The 15104-nt window shown below is 39.0% G+C and overlaps 1 protein-coding gene across 1 annotated transcript in view; it reads left to right on the top strand.

The window, feature by feature from the left end:
- LOC128687141 (conserved oligomeric Golgi complex subunit 3-like) overlaps window positions 1-15104 on the top strand; it is a gene marked incomplete at its 5' end in the record, with an annotated part of 164123 nt that overhangs the window by 106139 nt on the left and 42880 nt on the right. The window contains 1 exon segment of the mRNA XM_070092775.1: window positions 12942-13069. Within this exon segment, the coding sequence (XP_069948876.1) occupies window positions 12942-13069 (128 nt within the window).

Here is a 15104-nt window from a genome sequence, read left to right as displayed (position 1 = left end):
CCGTATCAAAGACTATACACTCAGATCACAACATAATAGAGGTACAGACATGTATGCACAGGGCTCCTGACCAGCAAAATGTGAGCATTCATGAAGGTCTCTTTACGAAATTCAATTTCAATAACAAAAACACACAATGGGATCAAGTAAACCATGTCCTAAATGAAACAATCTGGGAAGATATCCTAAACAACACGGATCCGAACATTTGCCTTGAAAATATGAATTCTGTGGTTCCTGAGATCTGTTCAAGACATATTCCATTAACAAAAAGAAAGAGATGATGTAAACTAGAAAGAGAGAGATGCTCCCTATACAGACGAAGGCAAAGAGTCACAGAGCTGCTGAGTGGGGCCAATATATCTGAAATACGAAGGGAAGCACTAGTCAGTGAAACTGCAAATATCAAACTTCAGCTGAAGGAATCTTACAGGAGAAAAGAATAACAGGAAGAACTAAAAGCCATAAAGGAAATTGAAAAAGACCCAAAATACTTTTCTTATGCCAAATCTAAGGGAAAAACAACATCCAGTATTGGGGCCCTGCTTAGGTGGGATGAGATATACACAGATGACAGCTAAGAAATGAGTGAGATACCAAAGTCCCAGTATGACTCAGTGTTCAGTGAACGACTGCCCAGACTAAGGGTCTACAATCCAGATGAATTCTTTATGAACGAAACCCAAAATTTGATCATCTCAAAAATTTCGGATATTATCCTAACTCCACAAGACTTTGAAGAGGCAATAACTGACATGCCCATGCACTCTGCTCCAGGCCCAGGCTCATGGAACTCTGTGTTCATCAAGAATTGCAAGAAGCCCCTATCGTGTGCCTTCAGCATTTTATGGGGAGGGAGCATGGACACAGGGGTCATCCCACACACACTAAAAACAACAGACATAGCCCCACTCCACAAAGGTGGCAGTAAAGCAATTGCAAAGAACTACAGACTGATAGCACTAACATCCCATATCATAAAAATATCTGACAGGGTTCTAAGAAGCAAGATTGCCAACCACCTAGATACCCATCAGTTACACAACCCAGGGCAACACGGGTTTAGAGCAGGTTGCTCCTGCCTGTCCCAGCTACTGGACCACTATGACAAGGTCCTGGATACTGTAGAGGATAAACAAAATACAGATGTAGTATACACAAACTTTGCAAAAGCTTTCGACAAGTGTAACCATGGTGTAATAGCACACAAAATGCATGATAAAGGAATAACAGGAAAAGTTGGTAGATGGATCTATAACTTCCTGACAAATAGAACACAAAGAGTAATAGTAAACAGAGTTAAGTCCCAGGCAGCCACGGTAAAAAGCTCTGTTTCACAAGGCACAGTACTCGCTTCCATTCTATTCCTCCTCATTTCTGACATAGACAGAGATGTAAGCCATAGCTCCATGTCTTCCTTTGCAGATGACACCCAGATTACCATGGCAGTGACTTCCATCGAAGACACCATGAGACTCCAGGCAGACATCAACCAAATCTTCGAATGGGCCACTCAGAACAATATGAAGTTCAACGAGGAGAAATTTCAACTACTCAGACATGGGAAACTTGAGGAAATTAAAAATGTATCAGGGTATACGATAAGTTCTAACCATACAAGAGAGCAGAAATGTAATGTGAAGGACCTGGGAGTGATAATGTCAGAGGATCTCGCCTTCAAATACCACAATAATGTATCTACCTCATCTGCTAGGAAAATGATAGGATAGATAATGAGAACCTTTAAAACTAGGGAAGTGAAGCCCATGATGATTCTCTTCGAATCGCTTGTGCTCTCTGGATGGAATACTGCTGTACACTAAAGGCCCCCTTCAAGGCTGGTAACATTGCAGACCTGGAGAGTGTACAAAGAACTTTCATGACACACACAAGTACGATAAGGCCCCTAAATTACTGGGAACAGTTGAAGATCCTTGATCTGTATTCCCTGGAATGCAGGTGAGATGCATGATAATATACACTTGGAAGGTCCTGGAGGGATTGGTACCAAACCTGCACACGAAAATCACTCCCTATGAAAACAAAAGACTCGGCAGGAGATGCAACATTCCCCCGATGAAAAGCAGGGGCGCCACAAGTACATTGAGAGAGAACACAATAAGTGTCCAGGGCCCAAGACTGTTCAACTGCCTCCCAGCATACATAAGGGGGATTACAAATAGACCCCTGGCTGTCTTTAAGAAGGCACTTGACAGGCACCTAAAGTCAGTACCTGACCAACCGGGCTGTGGTTCGTACATCAGCTTATGTGCGGCCAGCAGTAACAGCCTTGTTGATCAGACCCTGATCCACCATGAGGCCTGGTCTCAGATCGAGCTGTGGGGGCGTTGACCCCCAAAACCCTCTCCGGATAAACTCCAGGTAAGTACACCTACTATCCGACTTACGACCGAGTTCGGTTCCGAGAAACCGGTCGTAAGTCGAACTTTACTACTGAATATCAACAAAACATTTTTGTAATGACTTTATTTTATTGTTTTATTTTGGTATTTCAAGTTTTACTTTACTTTTTATGTTGTTAGTACTGTATTTTATACTGTAAGGTTAAGGATAAATACTGTGTACAACACAAATAGTTGTTTATTTCCCAGAAATTTGACATAAAAAACACGGTCGTAAGTCGAGTGGTCGTAAGTCGAGCAGGTCGTAAGTCGGATGGTAGGTGCAATTATCACTGATTATAATTTTTATTATGCTACAGTATGCTGATATAAATAAGAGAAAATGGAGTATCAGTGTTAGCATTTGTCATCTTTCCTTCTACTTTAGGAGAAATGAAAATTATTACAATCAGCAGTTAGTAGAGCTATGGAGCTTAATTTTAGGCAGCTTTGTGCCATGTTTACAGTATTTCAATATTCAGTGGAGGACATTTACATTTCTTGTATAAAATTTTATTTGGATTATATACCCAGAGGGTTAGTAACCCAGGATAATGAGCTACTAAATTTGTCTTTTTCCTTCAAGGGACCCTTGATTGTCTTTTCCCAGATGCAGCCTACAGCATTTACATAACACCCAGGTACCTGCTACTTACTGCTAGGTGAATAGGGGCAACAGGTATAAGGAAATGCCCGTTATTTCCATTTATGATGGGATCAAACCTGGGTCCTTCACATGAGAGCCAAAGGTTCTACAACTTGAACCATAAGCCACCATAATACAATTTAAATTAGCCCATCAAATGTGACTTTCCTTAAAATGTGACAATGCAGTTTTGTGGAACACTGAAGGCTTGAATCTCCTTCAGGGGACTGAATCTGGGCCCTCCCTAGTAAGAGTCACAAGTGTGACCTCCCAGCTACATCAGCTGGCACTGTGATACCATACCAGTGTATGTGTAAAATACAACAAACAAGGTTGTTTATTAATAAACCGGATTGTTCATGGAAATATTTATAATTATAGTTTAAACGAATACAAAAATTTATCATTATAAAGAGGAGCTTAGGTTGCTAAATTCGAGATACAATGATTGACGGAGGAAAACTAGAGGATTCGTAGTAATCCTCCTGTTGTGAGTCCTCAGGTCAAGAGGGGAACCTGGTCAGTGGCCGGGCAACATGGAACGAAGCTGAAGATCAAGAAGACAGTTGGAGTGGCAGAAACAACGAAGATCCAGAAGACTACTGTGGAAGCTTTGAACCCACTTTTGGTGCTACCCGATGAATGTGGGTTGTCTACTGGGAACGTCACAACGAGCACCAAGGAAGCATTGGCAGACGAGGGTGAGTCGACATTCCTTGAAACCCCAACGAAGACCATTCCAATGAAGGCCATCTCAACGAAGACCACCGAGAACATCACGACAAACTCCACCTGATGTCCATAGTTGGCAAATTATTAGAATCGATTATAGCTGATATTATTAGAAGTCACCGTGAAGAGCATAATTTGACTAATGAATCTCAGCATGGGTTCACGCGAGATCATTCCTGCCTGACAAATTTACTGACATTGTTTAATAAAACATTTAAGCCAGTAGACAGTGATAAAGAACATGATATTGTTTATTTGGATTTTAGTAAAGCCTTTGATAGAGTACCTCACAAGAGACACTTAAGAAAAGTGGCAGCTCATGGTACAGGAGTTAAAGTTCTAGCATGGATAGAGGCACATGGCTTACCAATAGAAAGCAGAGAGTTTCCAATAATGGGGTCAAATCTGAATGGGGATTAGTCACTAGTGGCATTCCACAAGGATCAGTGTTAGGCCCTCTATTGTTCATAATTTACATTAATGACATTGATAAAGGAATTACAAGTGACATGAGCTGTAGCACCATCAGCTGCTGCTGCATCATGGTCAGCTGCTGCTGCACTATGGTCAGCTACTGCTGCACCATGGTCAGCTACTACTGCACAATGGTCAGCTGCTGCTTCACCATGGTCAGCTGCTGCTGCTGCACCACAGTCAGCTGCTGCTGCACCACAGTCAGCTGCTGCTGCTGTAGCACTGTTGTTGGTGTGGCTTATCAAGAATACCGAGAAACAATTAACCCCAGAGGGTTAGCCACCCAGGATAACCCAAGAAAGTCAGTGTGTCATCGAGGACTGTCTAACTTATTTCCATTGGGGTCCTTAATCTTGTCTCCCAGGATGCGACCCACACCAGTCGACTAACACCCAGGTGAACAGAAAAAAAAGCCTGGAGCTAGTGCTCATATTGGTGAATTTAAGGCCAGCAAAGGTTGGTTTGAGAGATTTAAGAATCGTAGTGGCATACACAGTGTGATAAGGCCTGTTCTGGAAGAAAATGCCAAACAGGACCTACATTACTCAGGAGGAAAAGGCACTCCCAGGACACAGTGTCTCATCAGTCATTGCTGCGTCTTCAGTAAAGGTAAGTGTCATTTATTCTTCATTTAGTAAAGTAGTACATACACAATATATATTGTGTATGTACTACTCTACTATTGTGTATGTATCCGTCTTTTTGTGTGTAGGAAAATGTATATTTCATGTGGTAAAAAAGTTTTTTCATACTTTCGGGTGTCTTGCATGGATTAATTTGATTTCCATTATTTCTTATGGGGAAAATTAATTCAACCTACGATCATTTCATCTTACGATGGGCTCTCAGGAACGGATTAATATCGTAAATCAGGGGTCCACTGTATTCACTTTTAATTTTCTTCTTTTACATACCCTACCAAATTCATCCACCAACCTCTGCAACCTCTCTTCAGAATCTCCCAAAAGCACAGTGTCATCAGCAAAGAGCAACTGTGACAACTCCCACTTTGTATTACATTCTATATCTTTTAACCCCACACCTCTTGCTGAGACCCTTGTATTCACTTCTCTTACAACCCCATCAATAAATATATTGAACAACCATGATGACATCACACATCCTTGTCTAAGGCCAACTTTTACTGGGAAATAATCTCCCTCTCTACTACGTACTCTAACCTGAGCCTCACTATCCTCGTAAAAACTCTTCACTGCTTTCAGTAACCTACCTCCTATTCCCATACACCTGCAACATTTGCCACATTGCCCCCTATCCACCTTGCCATACGTCTTTTCCAAACCCGTAAATGCCACAAAAACCTCTTTACCCTTATCTAAATACTGTTCACCTATATGTTTTACTGTAAACACTTGGTCTACACACCCCCTACCATTCCTAAAGCCTTCTTGCTCATCTGCTATCCTGCTCTCCATCTTACTCTTAATTCTTTCATTAATGACTACCATACACTTTACCAGGTATACTCAGCAAACTTATTTCCCTATAATTTTTGCACTCTCTTTTGTCCCCTTTGCCTTTATACAAAGGAAATACATGTATGCACGCTCTCTGCCAATCCCTAGGTACCTTACCCTCTTCCATGCGCTTATTAAATAATAGCACCAACTACTCCAAAACTATATCCCCCACCTGCTTTTAACATTTCTGTCTTTATCCCTTCAATCCCAGCTGCCTTACCCCCTTTCATTCTACCCACTGCCTCATGAACTTCCCCCACACTCACAGCTGGCTCTTCCTCACTCCTACAAGATGTTATTCCTCCTTCCCCTATTCATGAAATCACAGCTTCCCTATCTTCATCAACATTTAACAGTTCCCCAAAATATTCCCTCCATCTTCCCAATACCTCTAGCTCTCTATTTAATAACTCTCCTCTCCTATTTTTAACTGTCAAATCCATTTGTTCCCTAGGCTTCCTCAACTTATTAATCTCACTCCAAAACTTTTTCTTATTTTCAACAAAATTTGTTGATAACATCTCACCCACCCTCCCATTTGCTCTCTTTTTAGATTGCTTCACCACTCTCTTAACCTCTCTTTTTCTCTCCATATACTCTTCTCTTCTTGCATCACTTCTACTCTGTAAAACCTCTCATATGCTTACTTTTTCTCCCTTACTACTCTCTTTACATCATAATTCCACCAGTCACTCTTCCTCTCTCCTGCACCCACTTTGCTGTAACCACAAACTTCTGCTGAACACTCTAACATCACATACACAAACCTACCCCATACATCTTCGACCCCATTACTTAAACTCTCACTAGCCCATCCTCCAGTAGTTGTTTATATCTTACCCTAACTGCCTCCTCTTTTAGTTTATAAACCTTCACCTCTCTCTTACTTGCTGCTTCTATATTTCTTGTATCTCAGCTACCTTTTACTCGTACAGTAGGTACAACTAAAAAGTGATCTGATATATCGTGGATTTACCAGTGCTTATTGTTAGGGTAGAATTAAAGTGGGTTGGGCAAATATTCTGTTAGTGGGTTGTATTTGTATGGGCCAACAGGCCTACAGCAGTGTTCCTCCTTTCTTATGTTCTCATGATAAAAGAAAGAAATATTGAATGGCAAAATTAAACAAAATTCATTCATTTGATAATTATATTGATCATTGGTTTTACAGTTTGGGGTACCTACAATGTAGTGCAAATACTGTATACAATACAATACAATTTTTATTTCTTTGCAAGTTTACATTGAGATTCTGTAGTTACAGTAATGAGTTGCAATGCATCAAGAGCTACTATCATGCCATGGCATTATGGGCAGACTAAATTAATGGCTTACAGACTACTTAATACTAGAGAAATTGATCATAGTTTGTTTAAGCAGACAGTAAGTTACAATCAAGTTATAATCTGAGGATATTACATTGGGACAATTTGAAAGTATTTTGTAGGTTGTGTATGTCAATAGTAAATATTTAAGTTATATTATTGGAATATAATATTCAGCGTTGGTGAAAGTAGTTTACAGTATGAGAATGCTACAATATGGTGTAAAGCATTATAGTTTTGTGCAGGTATTTATTCTACAGTGTAGTATTAAGTTATGTATGAACTTTAGGTATTTAAATTTTGAAATGTTAAGATTTAGGTAATTGGGAGTTTTTTGGTAAATTTAAGTACTGAGTATTGAATATTTAGTTTAGGGTTAGTAGATGGTTTTTGAGAAGAGTCTGGCAATTATAATACACTGAATTCTATAACTCATAACAAAAGTTGGAAGACAAGTAAGGCATAGAATTATCAGTAGAAAGAGTTGTAAAAACTACTATGTTGAACGCAGTATTGTTTTGACATTAAATATTACACCTCATTGATTTACATAAAGCTTTTGATACAGTCGACCATGATTTGCTCCATATAAAATTGTCACACTATGGTATAAGAAGGCACTCCCTCAACTACCTAAAGTCATACCTCAGCAACAGAAACCAATATGTGTACACAACTGGAGCAAACTCTTCCGCACAGCCAATTACAGTTGGTGTCCCACAGGGAAGTGTCCTTGGCCCTCTTCTCTTTCTCATTTATATAAATGACCTACCAAATGCATAGCAGCTATTCAAACCCACACTATTTGCAGATGACACTACATACGTCTTCTCTCACCCAAGCCCAGTCATGCTAGCCAATACTGTAAATACCAAATTACAGAAAATATCTACCTGGATGATGACTAGCAAACTTACTCTCAACATTGACAAAACCTACTTCATTCAGTTTAGAAACAGAGCTACAGATGTCCCTCTTAACATAATGATAAACGGATCACCTATCACAAAACTCACAGAGGGAAAATTCTTAGGAATCCACCTTGATAATAGACTCAAATTTCAAACATATGTACTACAAATTTCCAAGAAAATTTCCAAGACCGTAGGCATACTATCGAAGATACGGTACTATGTTCCACAGTCAGGCCTCCTGGCCCTATATCATTCACTCATTTACCCCTACCTCACCTATAGAATTTGTGCATGGGGCTCAACAACAATAAACCATCTCAGACCATTAATTACCCAACAAAAGGCTGCAGTCAGAATGATAACAAATTTCCACAACAGGCAGCACACTCCACCAATATTCAGAACTCTAAACCTACTCACTATACAAAACATCCATACTTATTATTGTACCTACTACAGTGGACCCTTGCCTAACGAACGCATTGCATAACGTTAAATCTGGCTGGCTAGCCTCGGCTAGCGCTAAAAAACTCGCCCAACGCGATTCGTTCCGTTTGAGACACGTCCACTTGTAGCCTGAGCGCACCTCACTTGTCCCATGGGTGCCAATGTTTACAAGCCAGCCACCGCAGTCGCACTCAAACATACAATCAGAACATTTCATATTATCACAGCGTTTTTAGTGATTGCACCTGCAAAATAAGTCACCATGGGCCCCAAGAAAGCTTCTAGTGCCAACCCTACAGCAAAAAGGGTGAGAATTACTATGGATATGAAGAAAGAGATCATTGCTAAGTATGAAAGTGGAGCGCGTGTCTCTGAGCTGGCCAGGTTGTACACAAAACCCCAATCAACTATCGCTACTATTGTGGCCAAGAAAACGGCAATCAAGGAAGCTGTTCTTGCCAAAGGTGCAACTTTGTTTTCGAAACAGAGATCGCAAGTGATAGAAGATGTTGAGAGACTGTTATTGGTGTGGATAAATGAAAAACAGATAGCAGGAGATATCATCTCTCAAGCGATCATATGTGAAAAGGCTAGGAAGTTGCATGGCGATTTAATTAGAAAAATGCCTGCAACTAGTGGTGATGTGAGTGAATTTAAGGCCAGCAAAGGTTGGTTTGAGAGATTTAAGAATCGTAGTGGCATACATAGTGTGATAAGGCATGGTGAGGCTGCCAGTTCGGACCAAAAAGCAGCTGAAAAATATGTGAAGGAATTCAAGGAGTACATAGACAGTGAAGAATTAAAACCTGAACAAGTGTTTAATTGTGATGAATCAGGCCTGTTTTGGAAGAAAATGCCAAGCAGGACCTACAGTACTCAGGAGGAAAAGGCACTTCCAGGAAATAAGCCTATGAAAAACAGGCTTACTCTGTTGATGTGTGCTAATGCTAGTGGTGATTGCAAAGTGAAGCCTTTATTGCTGTATCACTCTGAAACTCCCAGAGTGTTCAGGAAAAACAATGTCCTCAAGGCTAATTTGTGTGTGATGTGGAGGGCAAACAGTAAGGCATGGGTCACTAGGGACTTTTTCTATGACTGGTTACACCATGCATTTTCCCCCATTGTGAAAAATTACCTCCTGGAAAATAAATTGGACCTTAAGTGCTTCCTGGTATTAGACAGTGCTCCTGGTCATCCTTCAGACGTGGCAGAGCGACTTTCTGGGGACATGAGCTTCATTAAGGTGAAGTTTTTGCCTCCTAATACTGTACCACTCCTCTCCTGCAGCCCATGGACCAGCAGGTCATTGCAAACTTCAAAAAACTCTACACAAAAGCTATGTTTGAAAGGTGCTTTGTAGTGACCACAGAAACTCAATTGATTCTAAGAGAGTTTTGGATAGATCACTTTAGCATGCTCAATTGTGTAAACATTATAGGTAAGGCTTCGGAGGAAGTGACTAAGAGGACCTTGAACTCTGCTTGGATGAAACTGTGGCCAGAATGTGTAGACAAAAGGGATTTTGAAGGATTTGAGGCTAACCCTGAGAAGCCTATGCCAGTTGTGGAATCAGTTGTGGCAATGGGAAAGTCCTTGGGGTTGGAGGTTAGTGGGGAGGATGTGGATGAGTTGGTGGAGGAGGGCAATGTTGAACTAACCACTGATGAGCTGCAAGATCATCTTCTACAGCAAGAGGCCAGACCTGAGGAAACTTCTCCGGAGGAGGGGATAGAGAAATTGAGGAAGTTGCCTACTTCAAAGATTAAGGAAATGTGTGCACTGTGGCTTAAAGTGCAAACCTTTTTTGATGAAAATCACCCTCACAGCTATTGCAAGCCGTGCTGGTGACTATTACACTGACAATGTTGTGAAACACTTTAGGAATGTCATAAAGGAACGGGAGGTACAGGCCTCTATGAACAGATATATTGTGCGACAGGTCCAGTGACTCTCAAGTAACCCCGGAAAAGGACTTGACATCTCAAGTTCTAATGGAAGGGGATTCCCCTTCTAAACATTAACGCCATCCACACTCCCCTCCTCCCATCCCATCAATCATCACCAGATCTTCAATAAAGGTAAGTGTCATGTAATTGTACATGTCTTCTTCAGTTTGTGTGTATTAAAATTAATATTTCATGTGGTAAAAATTTTGTTTTTTCATACTTTGGGGTGTCAGGAACGGATTAATTTGATTTCCATTATTTCTTATGGGTAAAATTAATTCGGCTAACGATAATTTCGCCTAACGTTGAGCTCTCAGGAATGGATTAATATTGTTAGGCGAGGGTCCACTGTACATACATAGAACACTTAGCTCGGATATAAACCCTCCCCTCAAACGTCTCCTTACCAACCTCGACAGAACACATGACCATAACACAAGGCACAGATCACTCTTTGATGTTCCTCATGTTCATCTCACACTATGCAAAAACTCATTGCACATAAAAGGCCCAAAAATCTGGAATTCATTACCTGTGAATATAAAAGAAACACTGTCTGTTTATAAATTCAGGTCTCTTCTTAAAAATCACTTACTCACCCACAACTAAATAAATACTGAATAACTGTATCTCATAAATGTATAACCTGTGACCCTATCAAACTTTGTTTTTTTTTAATTACATTACCTAATAGAATATTCCATTCTATTGTATGCACAGCAACTCGACAAATGACCATATGACATGTCTTTGAAATACTCATTTGTGCTTAATTGTTATTTGTTTACTATAATTTTTACCACTGAATATATCATTGCTTAGTTAATCTTAAGTTAATTTTAAGCCTGCCCATAATGCTCTTCATACAAGGGGCTTTTGGCATGTTACACTTAACCACTCTATTTCTTTGTACATCTATGTATCATGTCCAAATTAATAATAAATAAATAAAAAAGTATTGTGGTTATCATGCCCCATAACACCAGAGTGATCTGACATCACTTGTTCAACTAGCACTAACTAGTTGAGCTCAGTAAATTTGTGTGTGTCTCTCGTGGCATTTGTCATTGCACGGTCTCTCCTGGCAGATGGAGTTGACTGGAGATGAAGCTATGTAAATGATCTTATTCAATTTTATGTTGTGTAATTGGCATTCATCCCATTTTATTAATAAGTCTACAATACCTTAATCATTAGTAGAGATGAATTTCATTGACAATACCCTTTAATTGTGGGTTTTAATGCCTCAGTTTCCATATTCATGGAATTATATCTGCACTCCACAAGATAGTAAACCTTCAATATAATGGACTAATTAGGGGGAGCAGGTGGCCAGTAATGGCAATTATGGTCAATAGAGAGATTGTTTTGCCATCATTATAACAATAATAGATAATACTGTAGCCATTGGATTTTGTCCATTGTTTCAAAGTCAGTTGACCTGGCAGATTTTGTTCTGTATTTTCTCTGTCCTGTAATTTGTATTCATTAAGATTAATTACCTATAGCTTATTCTGCAGTATCAGTTTAGGTTTTGTACAGTAATTTCTATTGAACATATCAGAAATTTCATTTTATTACACCTTAACCACCCTCTGATTGGTGCAAAATTTATAAAATTATGGCAACATTACTCTTAAGGAGCCAGTAAAACTTTCTGATATTGTTGATTAGCAACTAAATGGAAAACAAAGGATAGTCTCACTGATGTCATGAGCAGTTTATACATATAGTATATATATACGTATGTAGTATATAATGTGTATAACAATTTATGATGGAACTAACCTAGTTGAATGTTAATGGATCAGCCTTTTATAATGAAGTGAATGCTGTACTTAATTCTACAATGTTATTTGATTGAACTACCTTAGAAGCCAATCTGTCTAGACATATTAATAGGAAATTATAAATTTAGAGATGGAAAATGGATATATTTTTCACAGCACTGTAACCATTTGTTATCAATAAATAAGCACTTCACATCTGTAAAAAAAAAAGCTACACTTGTACATGTATTTGTTTGTCAAAACCAGAAATTTATTTGATTGTGGTAGTGTAATTCATGCAGTATTCTGGCCTAAGAAATCTTATCTAACTTGAACAAATCTTGACAAATATTTCATCAATTGTAAATGTAAATAAAATCTAGTAAGGCACTAATCTGTGTAATTTTGCTTCAGAAGCTGCAATGATTTACTGGTGCTCCTAACCCTACATTTTGTTTTGCTGTATATACTGTACACTGTAGATTTGTGGTTGGAATATTACATATACATGAAGCACAGGTGAGGCTAAATGAGACTAATATATGCACATTTTAAAGTTGATTATGACCAATTTTCTTTAGCTCTGTAATGATGCACATTTTAGATATTTTTGGCTGCAGGATAGTTAAGTGTAGTTTCTAACTCATCTGTTCAGGAAAGTAATACTAATTGCAGCTATCCCAATCATCATTAAGTTATTCAATGAAGGGTTTTTTACTTTTACTTTAAACTAGTTTATATGAAGTTTAATTTATTTACAATTTTTTTTATCTGTAAGGGTTAGATTAAATTTTTATCCTAACAGGTTTCAGATGAAGATGATGATGATGATGTGGAATTAAAGTCAGGCAACGATTTCCGTGACATAAGGACTAAAGTATCATCTCTTCGGATGGATGCAATTCTGAAGGCAGGGCTTGGAATTTCTCGAAAGTAAGTCAACGATTACTGATATCTAAAGCATCAGATGAGCCTCTCAGGGAAGTCCCTTGATGCCAGTGAGAGGCTCTTGATCTAGGGAATGGGACTTATCCTCTACTTCCTTGGATAAAACCTGAATGCCTCCCATTCCCCAAGTGCTATATGACCCTTACAGATTTAGTACTATCCCCTGAACAAAGTATGTAAATAAAACATCAGATCAGTGTGTTGCTAGAATTTATAACAAAATTGTGTACTGTAAACAAAAGTATAAATATGCAGTTTGACCATAATGAACATGACATAAAAATCACTCAATTTATACTGAAAGATTAGAGGCTGGAGGGTACTACATTTATGTACAGATTGAAATCAGAGCTTCATTTAACACTTAATTTTGATTACCTATTCAATGTACAGATTATGGAATTATGAAAATAAATGTGGTTAATTTATTAAATATTGATTATGTAATGTACTACAGTAGAGAAACCTTTATTAGAAATTCCAAAATCCAAAAGTTTTTCAAGTGTTGACATAATGCATCACAAATGGATCATTCAGCGCAAGACGTAGTGCAGGCTCGCTCCTTCCATCAGTTGAGCCAAGACAGACGAGCTTCATATTTGTAGTAGTGCCAGTTTGTTGTCAGCAGCAATTACTCACTGATTACCACCTGTCTTGTGCTCTGGTGTGAAGATATTTTTGAAAAATTTTGAAAAGGCCTATGGGTAATAGTGAAAAGAAAAAGAGGAAGCACAGAAAGTTAAGTTGTTAAAACTTGACAGCAGTGTAAGTGTGAAGCATCTGATCGAGGAGTTTGGCATTGGAACAACCATTAAAGAAGCAATGACCTAAAGAAACAGAAGTATAAGACAAACTGTTGAAGCTCTATGCTGAAAGTGATGAACAAAAGTTAATGAATAAAGAAAAACATTGCAGAGAGGCAAAATGAAGATCTCGATTATGAATTGATGAAGTGGATTTGTCAGTGTTTGCTCAGTGGAATGCTGATCATGAAACAAGCAAAAATCTGTTTTGAAAAACTGAACGTTGAAGGTAATTGTGAATATTCAGCAGAATGGTTGCAATAACTTAAGAAAAGGTACGGAATTAAATATTTGAAGTTAGGTTTAGTGGTGGTACAGCATCTGCTGATTGTGAAGCAGCAGAGAAATTCGTTGATTCATTGATATGTTTGCCAAGATTGTTGCTGATGAAAATCTAACAGCAGAACAAATCTACAGTGCTGATGAGCCATCGCTGTTCTGGCATTATTACCCCAGAAAAACATTGACTACAGTTGATGAGAGACTGCTACGACAAAAACCATTGTTATTGACTAAGATGACACTAGAAGAAACATTCAAGAAAGCCATCCAGCACAGTGCTTTCTCATCCCTAGAGCATCCACTTCCAGGTCCCTCAGCTGCTTCTGATGTTCCTCCTCAAAGTGATGTCATCAGTGATGTACCTTCTCCCTCCAGTTTCTTGGACCTGGTATAGTTGTAGTGTTTGCACTTGCATTTATCTTCTTTTTGTAAGCAGTGATCATGACTTTTTGGTACAGTACCTGTACAGTACAGTACTGTACTGTATTTAGACTTGGGTCCCATCCACAAACTGTCCCATTTTATAGATGCAAGTATACAAATACAGTGGACCCCCGGTATTCGATGGCATCGGTATTCGATAAATCCGGTATTTGATACATTATATCGCAAAAAAATTTCCTCGGTATTCGATTGAAAACCCGGTATTCGATACGATTCGTATGAGACATGTTCACGTGTGGCCTGAACTGCCCCGTGTGTGCCAGTGTTTACAAGCCAGCCAGTGTGCGCGCATCTAAGGATACATTCGGTACATTCCATATTATCCATATTATCACTGTGTTTGGTGCTTGTTTCTGCAAAATAAGTCACCATGGGCCCCAAGAAAGCTTCTAGTGCCAACCCTTTAAGAAAAAAGTTGCTAATGACTTATGAAATGAAGAAAGAGATAATTGCAAAGTACGAAAGTGGAGTGCGTGTGTCAGAGCTGGTTA

The sequence above is a fragment of the Cherax quadricarinatus genome, chromosome 40 (assembly GCF_038502225.1).
Source record: "Cherax quadricarinatus isolate ZL_2023a chromosome 40, ASM3850222v1, whole genome shotgun sequence".
In the NCBI taxonomy this organism is placed as follows: domain Eukaryota; kingdom Metazoa; phylum Arthropoda; class Malacostraca; order Decapoda; family Parastacidae; genus Cherax; species Cherax quadricarinatus.
This window is presented reverse-complemented; position numbering and strand designations above follow the sequence as displayed.